The 22479-nt window shown below is 37.6% G+C and overlaps 1 protein-coding gene across 1 annotated transcript; it reads left to right on the forward strand.

Annotated features, from left to right (window-relative positions):
- The first annotated feature begins 231 nt into the window (after positions 1–231).
- LOC115375808 (uncharacterized) lies at positions 232–22253 on the forward strand. Its single transcript, XM_030075359.1, has 25 exons — positions 232–251; positions 409–538; positions 2831–2998; positions 3423–3560; positions 3804–3955; positions 4252–4355; positions 5097–5286; positions 7118–7249; positions 7551–7694; positions 8118–8247; positions 9014–9164; positions 10188–10324; positions 11219–11330; positions 11601–11664; positions 13126–13329; positions 13487–13632; positions 13824–13942; positions 14974–15098; positions 15203–15300; positions 15748–15884; positions 17891–18015; positions 18212–18357; positions 19927–20029; positions 20426–20562; positions 20871–22253. The coding sequence occupies exons 2-25, from the start codon at positions 409–411 to the stop codon at positions 20992–20994; spliced, it is 3216 nt and encodes a 1071-aa protein (XP_029931219.1). The 5' UTR covers positions 232–251; the 3' UTR covers positions 20995–22253.
- The last annotated feature ends 226 nt before the right edge of the window (positions 22254–22479 follow it).

Consider the following 22479-nt stretch of genomic DNA (forward strand, 5'->3'; position numbering starts at 1 on the left):
AGCCTACAATGCTTTTTCTCTTTTAAGTCATATTGGGCAAGTCGGATCAAAACCATGTGTGGCCGACATCCCCTCCCCTGTCTGAAAGACTTTTACACTTGGATAATGAAAATGATCAAATGTCGCGTCGCGGAGTCCTATGTATTCTCCAGTATGGTTTCGTTTTCCACAAGCATGTATACATCCCTCGGTGACGATAAATGGAAACCGAAACTAAGGACACAACTGTTGAGCCGTATGCACGCGTCGAGGTAAGTTTGTGGGCTGCACATTTTTAAAAAAAAAAAAAAACATTATGGAATTGAATACTTTAGGTCATATCTCAGTTGTAGCCTACTATTTTGTCCATATGCTTTGCTCTGGTGTATTCAAAACAATTACAATGCGTTATTTTATGTTTTTCTTTAGATGGATGCAATCTTCAATCTGCTGGAGCAGCATAGACTGCAGTCTTACTACAACAAGTTTCTTCAGTTGGGTGTGAAAGACGAGGAAGATTTCCTTGATGGTGTAACAGATGAAGATTTAAATAAAATGGGTAAGATGATAAAATATGGATGCATATGGGAACCAGTTTCCTCCTGGCAACATTTGCAAGTTAAAGTTCTCAATCTGATCTAGAATGTTATTGTCATCTGTCGAACTGTCGACTCTTGTTTTTGGAACAGTTCATCATTATCTTTTCAGGGACATCAAACAAGTTCTGTACACATGATAACACGAGTTGCCTGGACATTACAGGCCTTGTGAGTAGCAGAAAGTAACTAGAAAATTCCCGCGCGGAAATTTTTAGAGTGCCTCGGGGGCTGTTGCCAGGGGGCTGTTACCCGGGGTGCGCGTCTAACCTCTGTCTGAATCACTAAAAAGTAAGAATAGTGATGTATGAAAAAGTGAATTACATTCAGCTATGTAGTGTATGTGCGTGGAAGAGTGTGTATCTGCGTGTGTGTGTGTGTGTCTGTGTCACTAAAAAGTATGAACAGTGATCAATGAACAAAGTGAACTGCATTCAGTTATATATATTGTGTGTGTATGTGTGTGTAAGAGTGTGTAGAGCGTGCATTATGTCAATAAATGTCCTCACAAGTATTATAGACAGGAAGGTGTGTGTCTATGTAAGAGTGTGCAGAGTGTGCATTATGTCAATAAATGTCCTCAAAAGGATATAAAGACAGGAATATGTGTGTGTGGGCATGTTAGTGCGCACATGTGATGCTACCTCCCATTAAAAACTGAAAAACCTCTAAATTGAGGATGATTCTTCAACAAGGACTGATCAAAAACTATCAAAGTTCACCAATACATTCATACATTATTGAAAAGCCAAGACTTTTGGCTAAGGTGCTACAAGGCAGATGCTATGCTTTTCCTGACGGTTGCTATGCTGTTGCTAGGTGGTTCCTATGGTGATCTTGATGGTTGCTAGGGTGTTGCTAGGTGGTTGCTATGGTGTTCTGGGTGGTTGCTAGGGTGTTGTTAGGCGGTTGCTATGGTGTTACTGATGGTTGCCATGATGTTGCTAGGTGGTTGCTATGGTGTTCTTGATGGTTGCTAGGGCGTTGCTAGGCGGTTGCTATGGTGTTCTGGATGCTTGCTAGGGCCTTGATAGGTTGTTTCTGTGGTGTTCCTGATGGTTGCTAGGGTGTTGCTAGGCAGTTGCTATGGTGTTCTGGGTGGTTGCTAGTGCGTTTCTAGGCGGTTGCTGTGGTGGTCTGGGTGGTTGCTAGGGTGTTTCTGTGGTGTTCCTGATGGTTGCTAGGGTGTTGCTAGGCAGTTGCTATGGTGTTTTGGGCAGTTGCTAGGGCATTGCTAGGTGGTTGCTATGGTAGTTAGGGTGGTTGCTATGGGGTAGCTAAGGTGTTTGGGGTCATTTCTGTGGACTTTCATTAGTGTTTGGGGTCAGTGCTGGGGTGCATTGGCTGCAGTGCTAGTGGCCCTTGAGACAGAACAGGAGAGATACAGAGCCGTGTGTGTATCTCTGTGTCAGTGAGAGGGGACTTTCTCCCTAGCAGGCTCTCCGAACATTCCGCCATTAGTGTGTATTGCGTCCAGATTTCGGCTTCAAATTGGAATTGCGGAAAAAACGGAAAGTCGGAGCACCTTGAAAATTCACACGCTGCTTCTTCTCCACAAGATGCACGTTTTTCGTATTCGGTGCGTGGACACAGGTCAAAAGCTCTGCGCCCTGGAGCCTTGGGAAGTTTTGGCCATTCATTGTGGATGGGATATTTGGTGCAGTTTTTTTGGGATTTTTGTCGCCATGGTAACTCCACTAATGTACAGAAGACATAGCACACCTGTCCCGACTGAGACACACATTTATAATAATAATGTCATAGGTTTTTCTGAAACTGTGGTAGGAGTAGCAAACCAAAATTTTACGGAAGAGGAAGTCAGAATAATAAGAGTAAGAAACACGCAGGATAACAATAGTGACTCGGTGCTACCCCGAGGCACTAATAAGAAATGTGCAGGATAACAATAGTGACTCGGTGCTACCCCGAGGCACTAATAAGAAACACGCAAGATAACAATAGTGACTCGGTGTTACCCCGAGGCACGACAAAATAAGAAAAGTTAGTCTCTCTTTAACACAAAGAACAAGTGTGTGTCAATGTTTGTGTGTGTACAAGAAGTGTGTTGTGTGTGTGTGTGTGTGTGTGTGTGTGTAGAAGGAGTGAGCGTTTTTTGTTTTTTGTTTTTTTTTTTAATACTTCCATTTTATGAACTTTACACAACATTGAAGAGAGAAGGGTTTCTCTACCCTGGTTCAGTTTTGACTGAACCAGGGTAAATATTGATAAATATATTCTTGCATTTTACTTAACAGGTTTAACTCATGTGGAAAAGAATCGTTTTTCAACAATGAAAAACTTCATTAGAAGACTAAGAGCTCCAGAGCGTCAAGTTCTGGCTAAAATGCCTGTGCAAAAAACAATGGAGTCATTCTGCCTCAAGTACACGTACCCCAAATGTCCTGAGCCAAAACAAATCAAAGGTAAGAGAACCATATCTTTAATAGCCTCATTTTAGTCAGACAATGTGTTATCACCTCGTACATCCACTGATTCGATTCCTGTGCGTAACATTTTATGTTAGCCTAGCATAAAGACTTGAAGTCTATGGGAGTCATTAGCCTAGCTCTGCCAAAGTGATGAAATAAACCTTACAGGAACTCCAAAGCTGTATTATTTACACAATGTCTGTGTTTTCACCCACCAGCTCAATTATATTTTCTCTGTACTCAAATGTTTATAGTTATTTAAGAGTGATTATCTGTCAGGTTTGTCTTTTATCATATGCCTATAAAACTGCATACTCGGACTGATTCTCATTTTCTGCTGCAAACTCTTAGAGGCACTTTAATCTCACTACAGTTTTACTGAGATTTAAACTTAAACTTTTAAACTTTAAACTTGCAGATATGGATCCTACACAAAACACAATCGAAGATCTGATGTTGAGGATCTGTCACCTTGAAAACGTTGGAAATGCCAAAGGTGTCTGTCTCTACACAGTTGATGGAATGCCCTTGACAGATGACCCTTTCTTCAACACATGTAAGAACTGAACCAAACACCTTTAGGGATTCAGAATCTGCACAATCTGCAGTAGGCCTACAAAATCTTCACAATGCCATGGTGGATTTCTGGCAGTCACACAGAGATCTTATGAATTTTCAGTTTGATTAAAAGTGATGTATCAGCTCTGTTATTCAGTAGTTGGTCACTTGTCTCTGAAATACTTCCTGTAGTAGCACAACAGGAAATAAGTCGGCCATGTTACTTTGTTTGCCCCTACAGGGTCTTTAAAAGACAGACATATTGAAAATGGAGCTGAGCTCTATGCCATATTTACACCAAAGGAAAACCTGACTAAAGTTCCTCAAAGGCCAAAACAAGAGGTTCCTAAAGTCTCTAGAGAAGATGTCATTCGATGTCACATAATGCTCAGGGTGAGTTTTTCTTAACCTAGCAGAAACATCAGCATAGCATCTTGACATTGTTACCTCAATTAGCTCATCAGGAATGTTTTAGTTTAAGATGGAAAATTAAATCTTGAATCTTGGAATAGACACTTTAAATATTTTTAAAATTAAGCTTCAGTAGCATGATTAAACTCCCCCATTTTTTAAAATCTTTAGTTAGTGTGTATGTGTGTGTATACATGTATATAGTGTACTGACAGTTTCGTAGGCTTGAAATTAAATCTCAACTTATATTTTAATAATTTTTTTTATATTGTCTATAGGGAGACTTTGAACTGAGCATGGACTTGGCAAGTGACACAATAACTCATTTGAGAAACATGCTTGCAGAAGAAAGTGGAATCCCAGCACATGTTCTTCATTACAAGTAATTTTTTGACCATCTTAAATGCAGAATGAGAAGGATTTTTGTAAAAACAACAACAACAACAACAATATATAGATTCATACAAAAATAATCCCTCTTAATCATCACTTATGACACACTAGAAGTGTGTTGGTGGTCCTTCCTTTCTTTTGCCATCCTAAGAAATGAAAACTCGCTGCCAGTGGTTAGCTTAGCTGGGGATGTTGTGCTTACAAACTGCAATCGACAAATCCTTCTCATTCTAGCTTTATGCATACCATGTCAATGTCAATTGTTACATTTACATGTACACACGTTCATCAGAAGTAACACACATTAGACTATTGAGCATTCTTCACTAACCATGTAGAGCATATAGTTTTTACTCTCCCGATCTATGTACAATGTGTATTTATTGTGTTTATTCAGTTTCCTTATGTGCTCTCTTTCCTTGCACATGCACACATACAAACCATTCAGAAATCCCAGTAAGGGTATGCATGATACAATAATCAGGTTTCTCCAGCAGAAATCTAGATGTCTTAGCTGGATTTCTCTTAGTTCCTTACCTCGATGGAAACTGGCTTTCTCGTTTACATGGCATATTAGGAATCAGATAACAGACCATATATAACCAATTACCTGATTACTAAAGTGCATGTAAGCACAGGAAATGTTAATGTGGTGACATTTGGTTTTTCCTACAGAGCCACTTCTGTTTTCTCATATGCTTTGTTTTATGAATTATCTGCTTCTATGCAGGGGTGAGCGTGGCAGTGACAGCATATTGCAAAACTGTGGAATCTCTAAGGGCTCTACGGTACACTTCTCTTTGTCCACCTATCCTGATGAGATTCCAGACACCCTGGCATTCTTCACTGATGACATTTTGCCTTCAGTGCAACAAACCCCAAAAGGACTCAGTGTCTTCCTGTCCTCACTTTATGCAATTGTAAGTAATATTTCATTTTATATTGTTAGAGCACTATGCGCTAACTCTCTCTTTTTTAACCCTTTACTTCAACACTTACTTCCATGTTTCCTGTTTGGCCAAATGCATCTCAACAAGTTGCATCTCAGCAAGTTGGGGCTGAAGTGGCAGCGCCATTTTCTGTGTTTTACTTGTGTAGACCTGTATGGTATACTTTTACCGTATATTGTTCACTTTGCTCTGATGATGGCCTGGAGCTGGAAGCTCAAATTGCAGTGTATTGTGGAGCAGTGTGCATGGAGGAACAATTAAAAATAAGGAGAGTTAAGTTTTAGAGTTACAGAGAGCAGCATGATTTGGCACATGCATAGGTGTCATATGATAATTTGATAATTTGGTCATTGATAATTCCCTCCCTCATGCTGCTTTCAAAAATCTCCATATTTCTGGACTCCTAGGGTTGGCAAGTAGGTTTTAGGCTAGCTGAACTGTTAGTAATGTGTGTACAGGTTAAATTAATTTTTTGTGTCAAATTATTGCTTTCTATTATAAGTAGCCATGTAATAAGTGGAATAAAGTATAGTCAGCCATTCATTATCGCAAAATAAACCCCTCAGGGTGAATGCCTTGATCCCCCTTTCAAGGCTATACATTGTTCCTTACATATAGCATTTGAATGTAGTTCCTGAGATTTAAAAAAAAAATAAAAAAAAAATCTCCCACTAATATGCAGCATATGAAGATATGGACAGCAGTAAACACACATTTTTTAAACATTTAGTCAGGCTACAGCAGCTAAGAACATAATACTCTTCTCCCTCTTCGTTTCTGGAGAAGTCCAGATATTGACTTTTCTCATATTTTATATACAACTAGATGAGCATACTTAGTGGAGTGCAGATCTCCGCCAGGTGTATCTCCCCTTTTCCAGACTATAGGCTACCCTACTGTTTGTACCGAGCTGAACTCGGGAGAGACTCGGCAGCCGATTGTATTCTCAAATTTCCAAATTACAAATTGAATTACTGTATGATTCAAATATAACATAGAACAGAATAGAAAATATACATTAAAAGAGCCAAACCCCTCTGGAGTTTAGCTTTTTTTGTGTTTTAGTTTATCACATTGTACAAGTGTTCTCAAACCTGTGGCTCATGAACCATTTCTGGTTTTCTGACAGAAGTCTACTTGAAAAAGTAAAATTCAAAATTATAACTAAGATCTCTCTCTCTCTCTCTCTCTCTCTCTCTCTCTCTCTCTCTCTCTCTCTCTCTCTCACACACACACACACACACACACACACACTCAGGCACGCACATGCACGCACACACACCGCTCAACGACGACTGTTTCACACTGATTTTATAGCCGTGCAGCATCAGTCTAGTTAAGCTTGTATGACCTCCCGCTTGTTGACCAAGTACACCAGCCCCTGACACTTTTTATGGTGTTGTGAGAGCCATTTTTGGGCACATTAGATAATGAGTGTATTGTTTATGTTGTTAGCTAGATAGATAGACAATAAAGAGAGAGAGCAGAAGTCGCGACAGCAATGGTTTGTCCAAGGTTTTGAATCACTGCAACCACAAGAGGTTCCTCATCATACAGGCATAACTGTGCACAAACATTTAGACCTGATAGTTTGCAAGATTAGATGTTGACAGACACACAGACAAACACACGACCAAATACATGAGCCCCTCCAGGCTGCTGCCTTGCGGATATAATTAACCACAATTTTTGGAGTTTTGGAACTATATTTTTTAAAAAGATGTCATGTTACAATTTTCCTGTTCTTTAATTAGTGCCCTTAATATAAATAAAGAAATAATATATTTTTTTTTTCCCTTAGAAAACATCTAATTCACAGGATGAACTCAAGAAAGTGATTGCATACATACGAAAACTAACTGGATGTAACCCCCTGGCGCAAAGTTTGTATCAGTTACTCTGTAGGAATGAAACTGCAACTAAGACTCAAAAGGTAAACAATCATACTAATCTGACTTGTCAAGTAACTCACAAAGGAATGTAACACTGAACTGTTATCCATACAAGCTGAATCAATAAAAAAGTTCAAAATAAGGTAAACAATATTAGGTAGTATAATTAAGCCTTTGTGACATATCACTGCATACTTGCAGTGAGCGCTGTCAGATATTATATTATATAGTATTGGTATATTTTGTACTAATTTGTATTATTAAAACTGAATTATTTATAAGTGGTCCTCCAGTTTCACCAATGGCTATCAGACAATAATGTTTTTTGTTCTTTTCCTGTAGATATCCATTGTTGAAGGCCTGTACATACTCTTCAGAGAGATTTTGCCACAACTTGGATCAGGACGAGGGGAAAAAATAATCGAGGATCTTGATGTCTTTGAGAACTCAACATATTGCTGGGCATATCTCCTGTCAAAGGCAGAGGTATATTGATGATATAGACTTAAACAGAAACAGGCTTTGAAGGCTAACAATATATTTAGACTCAAGTTGTTGATTGTTAATATTATGTGCAGTTCAGTATCATACCATTTTATTTCCCCCCAAATTGTATTCTTATGAGGGTGGAAAAGCACCTGAAGCGGCATTTAGACACTAAAACTCTCCACTCAAAACCAGACTAATGAGATTATTTTTTGCTGGATTATTAGCTACTTAACAAATTTAGGATTAAATGGAAACTTCATAACTCCTAACTGATATTTTAATGATTTCCTCTGCAATTTTATTAATTTCACACACTAATTCATCACTGTCAAATTTGCTGCAAATGCTTTGTAGGCCAGATTTTAAAGTGTCACTGCCTCAAGACCCCATACATCTCTGCTTTGTCTTATTTTGCTGCAGACATCAGAACATGAGCAATATGCACCAATAGCTCTGACATCTGAAGACGGCAGCCGTTTCTGTGATCCTGTCAAAGTGCCTGGAATACCAGGTTCCTTTGAAAGAGCACACGTTCTTCAGAAAATCAAAGGTGAAACTAAACCTGAAACTAAGCCTGTTTCTAAGATATGTTGAAAAAATAAATTCCACTCTTCATCATTCAGTTCATTGTTCAGTGCAGAGTAAGTAATGAAGTAAAGTCACCAGCATTTTATGTCAGTAATGCCAAAATAAATGTGTTTTGCTACTCTGTAGCAAAAGACTGACAAAACAGTCCAACACAGTGACTCAGCCTATAGCCAAAAGCTTTTAAAGCTTTTACATGGTTTGTAAATAACAACAGAGTCCATTCCTCTTTCCTCCCTGATGTATTTAACATAATATCTAATGGCCAAAGTGCGATACCCCAAAAAAAAAAAAAAAAAATGCTGACAATGGAAATTAGAAGTTTACTTGCCAAAGGAGGATCCATTGATCTTCTCTGTGCGAGCATTCTTTGGAAGATCTTACCACATCAATATTGTATCAGTACATTAGTACTCTGAGCCCGTCAAACAAAAACTAGCAAATAATTTCTGAAAGCTAACTGAAAAGAAACTGAAATGTATATCCCTTTTGTAACTTAAATGCTTACTAGTGACAAGATGTTAATGCTGGGTGTAAAGAAAATCCATTGTATGGTTGAACCCATCAAATCCTCTTGCACTTCATAATATTATATATATATAATATATATATATATATATACACACACACACACACATTTTTTATTTTTTTTTCTCACGACAGTATTGTCTGGTAAGATTGTGGTATTGTTTTCACTGTAATTTTATCTTATTTTTTTCTCTTTTGTTAAGATGGAGAGAATCTTCCAAACTGCACTGAACAACCTTTGCAAGAAACATCACTGAAGAGAGCCACTGATATAGAGAAAATTTTGCTCAGTCTGCCTCCGTCCATCAAAACATATCCTCTTTGGATTTGTCATGAAAATGTCATGGGTCAAAAGTACGTATCACCAACTTAATTATGTCTAGCATTATGATAGATTTTGTTCTAATTGTTTGGGGTAGTTTGTCTGGCTGTCTGTCTATTAATCCTTCATGTTTGCAAATTTGACTACTCAGCTTGCTGTTGACCCCAGAGAGAACGTCATGGGGTCAGAAAAATTGCCGGATTTTGTCCATTAGGCAACATGGATGTCATCACCAAAATTCATCATGATCCACAAAATAGAGATTCCTGTCTTTTCAACTTTATGTTGTCATACAACCAAACTGCATTCTCAGTAATGTTTTGAAGGGGACATATTTTGTAATTGGATTACATTTGTTTCCAACATATCACTGGGATGTTTTTAATCACTTATTCTGAAGATTGCGCAAGGACATCGGTGTGGTGGTGGATGGGTCAACATTAGTTACATTATGTTGCATTGCATTTCTTTAACCAAGTGGTTTTTATACTTAAACCTAACCTTGCCCTAAACTTGATCACGTAGTTTCATGCATAGACTTAACCTTGTTAAGTATTTTTGGTGGTTCAAGGTGATGAAACTGCCTAAATTGATGCCCAAAATGATATACAAAATATATTGATTAGATTTGTGGTACATCAGAAACAAACATAATCCGCAATAAAATATGTTTCCCCCAAATGTAACTAAGAATGCAGTGTAGTTGTACGGAAATGAAATTCATCAGAGAAAGGGTTGAAATAGACTTAGAAATATGCCTCTCTGGACTCAACTGCTGAGTGACCAACATGTTGATATACGTATAGGCTCCTGCTCACCAGTGGGGCAAAAATGATGCTTAAATACATCAGTACAACACAAGAAAACCTACTACATGCTGTTTTGCTTTGTATCTGAGACTGTGATTCAGAGGGGTATGTTAACTTCTTTGTCTCACCTTGCCTTGCCTTGTGATCCAGTTTTCATGGTATTATGAATACAACAGCATGCAAGGTGCTGAATTTGCATCAGTGTGACTAGGATTTTTTGCCCTAACCTTTATTGATAATATTAAGCTTTCAGATAAATATTGAGAAGACTTTTGGAGATATGGCAGAAGGCTTGAAACAGTTCCCTCATCTTGTTGTGACTCCACCACTGTCGTTGAAGGCAGTAGGAACACAGGGACCACTTCTTGTTCTCCTGAGTGAAGGTACAATATAAAATCAGAATCATAATGACTAACAGAAATAAATGTACAGGGAATTGTTGTTGTAGCATTGCAGGGACCGATGGACATACCACAGAATAACATGATTACTTTAGAAATGGTATAAGCAAAAACAGGATCTCGCACAGGGTGGAATGGAACAGTGCAGGATGGTAGATAGATACTACCCCACATATAAATGCTTTTGATCGCACCTTACATTCAGCCAGTGGTGCATGTCCTGTAGTAGACTAGCTGCAGATGAGAGAGTGCATCAACCTCTTTTTAGCGATCAAACAGACAGGTGAATATCAAGAGAAATATAGCAACATATACAGGGAAAAAAGATTGCTGGATCTGTTTTAGGCTTAATGTGTTTTAGGTACAATATAAATAAAGGCCCAAACACTGCAGAGCACCATGGAAGCATCAAGCCTTTTGCATGAAAAATAAAGGCCGAAATACATTGTGCAGCTCCAGTAACTTTCCTTTCTCTCATATCAAAGGATGTAATTATTCAGTTAACATGCTGATTAGCTGTAATTTTCATGTAAATACAAATACACTAAAAAATGGCACACTTAAGTATGTTTTCACAAATAGAATTTATCAGTGCAGTATTAGCTATGCCAATTTTAAGGAATAGACATAGGTAGTGGACCCTTGGCCAGGCAGCCTATTGTTATTGCCTACAAAAATGAATTGAGTAGTCCTGTCTAGTCCAGAACTACAAATCTTGTTCATGGGGCCATTCTTATCTTCATTAAAATCTTATTTTTTTCTGTCCAAAGTAATAAAAAAACAGCATGTGTTAAGTTTTGTGTAAAGTAAAATGTTGTTACTTAATTATTAATAATGATGTGAATGAGTTGTTTATTAGCATTCTCTTCTCCGCAGACAACCTTGGTGTTTATGTGGGTAAATATAAAGCAACCCCTGAGGCAATTCAAGTGTATGATTGTATTGCTGGCAAATTAAAAACATTGGATGTCGACGTGCTGGCAGCCCAGTGAGTACCTCAACCTTGTTTACAGTTCAAGCTCAAAGTATGGAGGAAATCAAGTAATGACAGAAATGATAAATGGATTAGTTGGACGATGCAACATATTTTCCAATGGAAAAGTTGGATTCTGCACCTGTTATTAACACTCTTCATTCAAAGCTTTTGCATTTTTAAATGACCTGATGAAATGATACAGTAGATTGAGTTGATATATTGATTAAGTAAGTATGTCCCTTTGTTTTAAAAATGTGAGTTTACATTTTAACTTTTCCACAGAACTGGTGATCACAGAGATGACCATACCTTTGTCACAAGCAGGACTCCTAAAGAGGCTATATTGGTAATGTTTACATTGTCTCTAACATGATGCTTAATATCATGGAGCATTGTGAAAATACCTCACTTTTGCATACACAGGGAATAATCCTATCCCATACGCCATCTTATCATGAATTCCAGGCCAAGCCCCTTTGAGAGGAAAAGCAAGGATTCATTCTTGATAGTGCTGGGCGGTATGACCAAAAATGTATATCACGGTATTTTTCAAAATTATATCAGTTTCACAGTATATCACGGTATTTTTTTCATGCACGACTGTGTTAACCACATTTTCTAATGATTTGGAGAAGAATTACTGCAGTAAATTAACTTAGAATGACCTATTTTACTCTCATGAGAAATGAATACTGGACATTTATGTCCAGACAACTGGACATTAATTTCCAAGCTGTCCACCCTAGTATTAATACAGGTTTACATGGCAACACAAAATGATGCAAAAAGGTGGCACTCATGATTCTAATGAAGTGAAGGAATCAGAATGCGTGACAGTTGCAGTCAAAATACAGAACCTTTTTATTATGCAAATTTAAGGCCACTTGCATTAATATGCAGACTGATTTGACTGATTTAACAATATGTTAAAATATTATTATTTTAAAAATGTGAATTACTTATCAAATAGACCTAACAGTTCAGCTACTAATGCAGGGGTGGGCAATCATGTGCCATGGAGGGCCGAGAGGCTGCAGGTTTTCTTTCCAACCAAAAACTCCACCAGGTGATTTCACTGATTACCTCACCTTCAAGCAGAGGGCAGGGACTAATCAGTGAAATCAGCTGGTGTGGTTTTTGGTTGGAAAGAAAACCTGCAGCCTCTCGGCCCTCCATGGCACATGATTGCCCACCCCTGTACTAATGAATGAGCAGTAGTATGCATGTGATAACATAGATTGAAAAATAAGCCGAAGTGATACGTCTTCTCTGAATAGACAAGCTAAGCCAGTGTGCTGCTGTTAGCCAGTAAAAATAGAGCAGAGTGGCAACTCTTCACTTTGTTACACAGTCTATGTCAGTGCGCTGCTGTAGCCTGGAAAGTCTCTGTGCCTTTGCCAGACGGATTTTTTGAAGCCGAAGAACTTCCAGACAGCCGACACAGCTCCTCTTTTTGATAAAAGTTCTTCAGCTTCATTTTCTGGTCCCCACTGCTTAGTGAGTGCAACTGCAAAAACAGTCCCCCCTCCAACGATGTCCCGCGGCGCTACGTTCCGCGTGCTGTTCCAAACATTATGTGCGCCCCACACACACACACACACACACACACACACACACCGGTATTGGGGTATCTGAAAAATTTATATCATAAAAAAAAATAACACCGGTATTCGGTATGAACCGGTATACCGCCCAGCACTAATTCTTGAGATTGTGTACATTAAAACTAAAATGTGTACAACTCATTTTTTTAAATTAAAAAACAATAAAAAATTATATTGTTATTCTTGACCTAACTTTTTGTCAGGTGATGGTAGATTCAAGCTCATCCATGAATGCGGATTGCTATGGAAGTGTGGAAATGAAGAGAATCAATGCAGTAAAAGAGCTCTTTGACAACTTTGCAACACGGACCATGGCTTACGATTTTCATCATGTAATTGGCCTTGTGAAGTTTGACTCCACAGTGAAAACCCTCCACACATTTACAGAAACTCTGGAAAAGTTCAAGGTAAACGTTTTACTCCATCTATGAAGTCTTCATAAACACTCAATCAGGATCTGTCTGAGATCTGTCATACATATGCAGAGGAACCTAAACAAATGCCTTGAAACGGTCATGAACATGAATGTAGATGTTGAGGGTCAACTATGTTTTACATTTATAGGAACACATACGTAATCTTGAGGCAAATGGACGCACCGTGCTGTATGATGCCTTACAACACGGAGTGTCCGAGCTGGAAAAAGTCAAGACAAGGTTCCCTGACTGCAGACTGCGTATCATATGCCTCACAGATGGAAATGATGTTGGGTAAATTTCCCTTTCTTTGTTGGTTAGTTATGGTGTCATGACTATATAATTAATTCTTTATAATGAATCATTCATCCAGAATCATCCAGAATTGGTCATCCATTAATATCATGCTCTTAAGGTGTTTGAAACAACTGCAAATTGTGCTGTTTTGGAGTGATATGAGAGCATATCTTAATCTTTGTTCACAGATCTGCAGCAAAGCCAGTTACTGTTGCAGCCAACCTGATAAAATCTAATATCGTTGTGGATGCAATAATACTTGGAAAAGTCGACAACAATATGCTGCATGGAATTAGCAATGCAACAGGTATGAGATCACTGAAGGACAATTTCCTAAACTTTTTTGTTCTGGACTTAATCAAGTGTGCATAATTGGACACAAAACAAAACAAGATAAAAAAAATGCTTGTTATGTCTCATTTCAAGACTTTGATTGTCCTTTCATTTGAAATGATCATTTAAAAGATGACAATATTGACCATATCCATAAAACTCCTAACAGTGGCCCTTGCATCATGACCTATCAGCAGAGATGCATATAAACTGTAAAAAATTAATTCTCAAATTCCAGTTTAATTTTTAAACAACATTCATTCCACATATTCCAAACTCGAGCACAGAAATGTTTTAAAGGAATACTCCAAAGTTTTGGGAAAAACACCCTTTTTCCGACTCCCTTAGACTGACACAAGATGTTCGATACCATTTTCACCTCTGTACGTCCATGGTGCAGTTCCTTTGGGTAGCATTCATTAGCCTAACTCTGGCAAAGTGAAAAAGTAAACCTTATAGCAACTCTGAAGCTGCCTTATAAAAAAAAAAGTGATCCACATACTGCTGAAGGTGTAAGTAGATCTGGCATCAATTAACTTCTCCTAAAATGACTTTTTTATTGCAAGACATGTATTTCAAATCCACACGATAAACTGTGTGAACAAGACCACTTAGGAGTTGCTGTAAGGTTTATTTTTTCACTTTGACGGAGCTTGGCTAATGACTCCCATAGACTTCAAGTGTTTATGCTAAGCTAACACAAAATGCTACCCACAGGAACCTTCCACTGGATGTACAAAGGTGAAAATGGTATCTAACATCTTGTCTCAGTCTGGGTAACTTGGAAAAGGGGTATTTTGCCCAAAACTTTGGAATAGTACTTTAACGTATAATTTTTAACATCAGTAAATCGTCACAGTGCACATATTGAAAATGTCATTAGCATGTTTTCCTATTCCTAAATATGAATTACCATATTTTGTACATAATAATTACTGCTTTGTGGGCAATGAACTCAGTCACTAAATGTATCTACCACATGTCTGAAATCCATATTACTTTAAGGGGGTTGCTGTTTCAAGCCAGAGACAAGCAAAGATGGTCTGAAGCTCTTTGAGATTGAGACTGTTCTTTCGTTGGAAATGAGGAAACTCAAGAAAAAACTTGACCCGTCTTCCATCACAAGTGAGGTTAGTTTGGCTGCAGTGGCTTGAAGTTTTCTGAAAATAACACATGACAGCAATAAGATAAGTTTATTTCCTGTCAATTTACAAAGCATCTTGTCTTTTCACAGAGCATTTTAACACAGATGTTTGCCAGCCATGGGTACGATGCAGCTCCAGAGGTTTCCCTGCCGAGCGAGGTGAATAGTAAAGTGACAATGACAGAGAGGTAAGTGATAGATCTGATTTGCTAAGCATAGAAGCCATCTTTGTTCACGCTGTTGTGCTTGCTAAATATGTAATCAATAGAATGTAATCATAGAAAGCAAACCTATCTCACGTCAAGCAATTCCAGATCCTGATTTCCTTTGTTCTTTTAGGAGAGCGCCACTTAAAGGAGGGTTCATAGCTTCCTCCCTAATGACAAAAATGACAACTGGCTTTAAAAAACCTACTGTTAGTCTTAAATGTATGAACTGCAGTTTGTTGACATGCTGACAGGAGATATGAGAAAAAGTGCTAGGAATTTGTCTTGTGTTGCTTGCCTGTGCCCACAAAAGCATGGTCTGTGCTGCAATAATCACCGGCCATAATATCAACTCAGCAGGTTTTTTTGACAAACTGTGTAGTAATCAAAAATGGTTACATTTGAACCACTAGTTACCTTTCCAAACAGTGCTCTGAAGAAGAAGATTCGGGAGTGTAAGACTGGGCGTTTCATGGAGAAAGACAAACGCATCTTGGAGGAGCTGAAGAGCCTGCATTGTGACCCACATCCCTTCTTCAATGTTTTTCCGTCAGAATCAGACTTCAGTAAGTGGCCTTGTGTTTTCAGCTTGTTCATACATTTGCCTAGGCTGTGATTACCTACACCACAACTACTGTGCTCATTTCAACAGTCGGTGACATCAGTGAAAACCAGCATGTTAGAGTGGGTACTTTGTCATGAAATTATTTTGTCTTTTTATGATCTAGGTATTCCTCAAAAAATCCTGTTTTTAATACCTTCGCTTTCAATTATTTTGTTTACTTTTTGTCCTTTGTAATAAAATAAATGTATTACTAGTTCAGGTTTCCATAAATGGATCAAAAAGGATCCATATGCATTTCCAATGGAGATTTCCTCCTTAAGTATTAAGTATAAAGCCTGTGTATTGTTGAGCACACTTCAAATTTCAGTGGTGTAACCACTTATCAAGACTATTTTGCACATTATTCTTTATATAAAATAATATTACATCATATCATGTCAATGTAATATAATATCATATCATATCATGTCAGCAATATCAATATTATGCTGGTTCTGCATGAACTCTTTTTATGCTAAATTGATAACAATTGCATAACATTGCACATTTATTACCACAGGTTGTACAGAGGTTTTTTTAATTGTTTGTTTTTTTCTTTGATTAATCATCAAATCAGCCTTTCTAGATAGCCAGCTAACATAGTGTAGCTAAGTTAGATAGTTAGTAAGAGTAGTAGAGTTGGGTGGGTGTTTTGTTGACAGAACAGAGCAACAAGAGAGAGGTAGATGCTGAGGCTACTGGCCTGGGACATTTATTTTAAATTTTCACATGGCCACTAACCTGCAGCCAAAGCACATAATTGGTTTGGAAGCCCATATATTAGGTGGATTACTGGTTTGATTTGATGGTTAAGTATAGCTGTTATCCACTAGTTAAATACGCTTCTGTTGCACAAATAACCATATTTTAAATTAGAAATCATTGTGATGCAGACCAAATATGTTTATTTTGATAAAGTTTGGCAAAAAGGATGAAAATAATCACCTTAAATTATTGAAAAATACATTGAATCTAATACAGTTCATTTGTGAGCATTTGAGTGTAGTGCTCAATCAGTTATGCATCTAACTATTGTTACATTTTGGAGAGCGACCTGATAACATATTCAGTCTGGGCTGTGTCAAGAGCTCAAAAAATGTCATCCTGGTTTTACTAGATCTTAGTGCTGCCTGCGACACTGAGGATCGTGACATGTTTTTGACACTAGAACAGTGTTTTCGTATTAAGGGTACAGCACTAAACTGGTTTAAATCCTATCTTAAAGATAGGGAAGATTTTCTATTCATCTGCCCCAGTCACCTATGGAGTCCCTCGGGGATCCATCCTGCGGCCAGTTCTATTCTGTCTGTATGCTACACCATGGTAACATTATTAGAAAGTAAAGCATATCCTGTCACTTTTACGCTGATGATTCAAAGCTGTAACTCCTGCTAAAATCTAGGGATTCCAGCTAGCCTCCCAGGGACTGTCTTGGGGACATTCAAGGGTGCTTAGGGTACCCTAAACATTTTTGGATGTTTAGGGTAGGTCCAAAAAACAACAGCCATGTTCCACAATTGTCAAGGAGCCTGGGAGTGCTGAACTGGTCATAATCTGAGTTTGGTCCAGTTAATTTGAGTCCATCAGACAGTTCTTGCCTGTCTGCATGATTTTTTCCTGAGACCAGCACATTAAACTCCTCTAATTTATGAATGTGACTTCATGCATCAAAATATACCATCTTAATAGGCGAGGGCAAGTGGTTAATCACCCGTGTAGAAAAAATGGCATGTATAATCACTTGATTCTTACACAAAGAAATGAACAGGAGGGGTAGTATTTCACATTTTCTTGGCTATTAGAGACAATAACCAAATATTTACATGTGGAGGGGCATGGAAAAACAGTTTTGTGAAATGAGGGCCCTGAGTCGTAAATATCAGTGATTTTTAATTAAAGCTATATTGGTTTGGTGAGAAACAAGTCATTCACCAATCTGCTGTTGTATATCTTTTCTCAACCTTTCAGCATTCTGGAAGATTCTCATGCAAGGCCCTCCTGACACACCTTACGAGAATGGGGTCTTTGAGCTGTTTTGCCAGTTTGGTCCTGACTACCCAGTGAAACCTCCAGTTGTCCGCTTTATCACACCTGTATCCTACTAAAAAATACACAATTTAATAATTGGTGATTCACACTATGCATATACATCTTCACATATTTAAGTGTTTCTTGTGTTGCTTGTTTTTTCAGAGGTAGTGTTTCCTCTCTATCAACAATTTCAGTTATTATAAACAGTATTCATGCTTTCATAGAAACTGACGCATTGTTTTCTTAACATTAACAAAGGTTTACCACTGCAATGTAAACAATGTCGGCCGCATCTGCCACAACATATTTGATCGTAACTACAATGCCCACATCACCATGAGAGAAATCCTAGATGCCATATACGGACTGCTCATCATCCCCGAGCCTGAAGATCCACTGGACAGGTTAGATTTAAACACAATCATGAATAAGTTGCATATTGAGGCAATGCAGGTAGACCCCATTGCCCACAATTCCTTGATAAACTGATTTTAAATGTTACCCATGTATGAGGGAAACATGTGGCCTCATTGTAATAATTTGTATTTGATTATAATAGTATCCATTGGTAAACTATAGATTATTATTGGCATTATTTATAATTATTTGATTACTCCAACATGAAGAGGCTGATCTACAAAAATCAATCAATCAATCAATCTTGAATGTGGTAACATGGGTAGCTAACATGGGACTAGTGCAGCAACTGTCACCCCACAATGTAAAGCCATATGCAACTGGGGCAAATTTTATTCTGATGCTCACAGCTGTCAAGGTCTATACTTTTATCTTACACAGAAGAATACATTTAGGGGTTAGGATATAAGAAATTTAAACTACACATATTTAGTCAATATAGAAGAGAGCTTTCTTTTGTGTATTTTATGATGTGTGATGGCAAAATAAGACTAGGTGAACCTAGTGCAAGCTTTACTGCTCAGAATTTGGTGTAAAATGTAATAATCTGCTTGTTTTAATGTGCAAATGACCATAACACAGCACCAGGGTTCAAGAATGTTGTTGATTTAAACCAGTTACTTCACTGTTAATGTCCTGGCTGCAGAGATTTCAAGCTCTGACAAAAGCTAAGTTGGTCTGCTCACTTTGATTTGTTCCTAAGTAAATGCCCTTTACCCTGCTCCCCAGCACACACACACACACATAGCCAGGCTGATGCCAGCTTTGTGGGGCAGTGAGTCTGGTGTTAGAAGAGTAACACACACATTTCAAAATATTGCAGGACCAGACTTGCTCACTCAGTCTGGAATACCATTATCATAGCAAACTAACTGTATTTATACAATTAATTATTTTATATTTGTCGTTCAGATTAGCAACATACACTATGTGTAGCTAAGTTGAAATCACTCGAACAAGCTCCAGACAAAAAAACCCCTCAGAAATCAGTGATGCAGCGACACAAATAGTTCATTCAAACCTTACCTTGTAGCTGAGTCTGCCATTTCACTACATTTTCTAACTGAAGCTCAGAGATCCACCAAATCTTCCATAATAAAACACTTTTTATTTCTCTTTACTTTCAGTTTTCAACCAGTGGCTGACAACTAGCACTGGTTCAGTAAAGCATACGCTGTGTTTGAGTTTGCACTGATGACACCATCTAGTGGTCAAGATCACACACTACAATTACATAAATTTGGTCATATATTGTCTCCAGTATTTTTGCAAGCCATATTCATCATTAACATGAAAAATATACATACAGTTTATTATACATGCTTTGAACAACTAATTATTCTATCAAAGTTCTGATTTTCAAACTCAAATTTTGGTGTTCAGCCACCACCTAAGTTAGAAGTACTATCCATGGAGGGCCTTCACGTATCAGTCTTTCAGAATTCTTGGCAACAATTTACAGATACTAACATGTTCATAATGATGTAGATAGTGTATTTGCTTGGGCCGAAGTGAATGGAGTATTTGACTTCAGTTTGTTTCTTTTTTCCTGGAAGCATTTTGGCTGAGGAATTCCTGTCCAGCCGTGAGAAGTATGAGAAAGAAGCCCAGAAGCACACAGAGGAAACTGCAGGGGCATCACTGGATGACATGGAGAAGGTGAATGCTGTATTTTGTTTAATTAATTGTTTATATTGCAGTGCCTTGTATATTGTATGACATTTTTGGTGTCTTACAACTTTTACATAAATGCTAACAAAAATAATCTCCTTCCACTGTCGGTTACAGATGTTTTGCCTCTGTTTGTTTGTCTGTCTGTGTGTTAGCATGATAACTTAAAAAACTAATGGACGGATTTGATTGAAACTTCATGGTAATGTGTGAATGATAAGCAAATTAAATTTTGCATTATTTAGATGACAGGTTAACATCAGGCAAAGGTCAAACTTCACATATTGGCCAATATCTCTGGAATGAAGCATCATAGCAAGATGAAGCTAAGTGGTGGAGGATGCCGTTTCTAACTGCTCTTATATTATTTTCTTTTACCAAAAGAAATTGGTGGGTCCCGTGACACATGATCCACCCGGACATTTACTCTGCCCACTCGTCAAGAGGCTGTTTGTTGACCCTGTGAAAACAAAATATGGAACAATCTACGAACGCAAGGCCATTGAGAAACACCTCAAAAGGTGAGTCACCTGTTATTATTGTCAGTAATTTAACATGACTCACTTACGTCTATTCATAAGCAACAGGACCCCATCTTTTGTTATTTTTGGTACATTTATATGTGCATGTCAAGAAAAAGAAAAGAAAAGAAGGTCACCTCATTTATTGTTTAGTTAACATTTAGATCAGAGGGCTTCTGTTAAAAGATACATGAGTAAAATACCTATCAATACTATCTCATTAGCCACAATCATCCTGAAAAAATCCAACCAAATGCTCATTAGCTGCATTTCATGTATTTTGACAGCAATTGTGCAATCTTTTTCAGATGCAGACATGAGCCACAAGATTCAAAGAAACTGCTCAGAAGAACTGATCTCAAACCAGCCCATGAAATGAAGAAAATGGTGACTGATTACCGCTCTGATCAAATTAAAGAGACCTATGTGTAGAAAAAAATAAAAAAATTTTCAAGGCAAAATTGTTCAGTTAATTTCAGTTCAGAGGTGAACAGAAATGGAAAAATAAATGTCTGTTGCTGTTTTTTTCCTCTTAATTCGACACAGAGTGAAGTTTCATGTAACAGTTTTTGTTATAAATTCAGTGTAGGATTTGAATTGCATAAAACATATAATTACATATTTGTGATTACACAGATTTATACATCCTTCACTGATATTATTATTGCATACCTCCTTATCATGTACTTAATGTAACATTCCAGGTTTGACCATTGCAACTTTCACAAAAACAAAAGCTGCACCACGCCAGCTTAAGTAACCTATACTCAAGCCTACTCATCCCCCTCAAGAGCATTTTATTAGATGCTTGAAAGGCCTGTTTTACTCAATGTTGTGCTATAAATACATTCCAAACATATTATAACCTATCTTTACGCAAGTTACACTGCCTTTTATAATAGTCTAATGAGGTAACTATAATACGATGACATTTTTCAAAATGTTTCTCTTACTCTTTGAAGTTGTATTCTTTTTTGTAATCTGACTACTTAATTCAAGGATGATATTTCATACTGTTCTGTGTGATTGTTCGATGATGTCAAGGGATTACCTACACACTCTTATTCTATCTATATGCTTCTCCAAACCATCATTAAGTAATTTCACAATTTTGTACTTAGTGGATAATTTTGTAATCATTTTCAGTATCTCTTAAGGATGGTAATTTTTATTGATAGTTTAATGATTTTTTTTTTTTTTCATCATTTTAAGATGCATTGTCACATGCAGAGTGTGGGTTTATGTATGTATGTAGTCCTGTTCGGTATTCAGCCTACAAATACACAGGATAAGGCTGCAGCATATGCCACCTGATTTTCTGATCTAACCAACTGATTTCTCATTAGGGAGTGGAATTATTTTTTGCTTTGAGCTCACCATTGGTGGCAATGGTGGTGAATAATCAGCTTTACATTCTCTGAAGTAACTTGTTTTCACTGTTGATTCTTCCCTTCTTTTTAGTTTTGATTGTTCAAAAGAATTTTTGCATTCTGTCATGTCTAAGGTTGTACCTGGCTCACAAATTCGAGTGCATTTATAGTTGAGCTGAGACATTTATGAGTGATAATTTGAGCCCTAGATGTCCTGCCTTATCAACTCCTTGGCATTTGGTATAAATTTGGAAGCAGAAACCGAGGTCTTCATTGTCTTCTAGAGCTGCTCATAAATTACCTACTTGGAGTGAACGAACAAGTGCTCTTACTGCCTACTCATAATTAAAAGTTGAGAAAACCAACAAAGGCTCTGAGTATATTTTTTTAACAGCTGACTTTTGATAGAGTTTGCTGTGATATTTTAACACAACAGCATCTTCAAAAGAATTCCCTTTGTATGTTAATGGTGCAAAAATTAGGACTGTGATGCTCGTGTGAAAGCAGCCCCTGACTTGAACCTCTATTCCTGCCTGAAATGTCTGAC

Source organism: Myripristis murdjan, chromosome 17 (genome assembly GCF_902150065.1).
Source record: "Myripristis murdjan chromosome 17, fMyrMur1.1, whole genome shotgun sequence".
In the NCBI taxonomy this organism is placed as follows: Eukaryota; Metazoa; Chordata; class Actinopteri; order Holocentriformes; family Holocentridae; genus Myripristis; species Myripristis murdjan.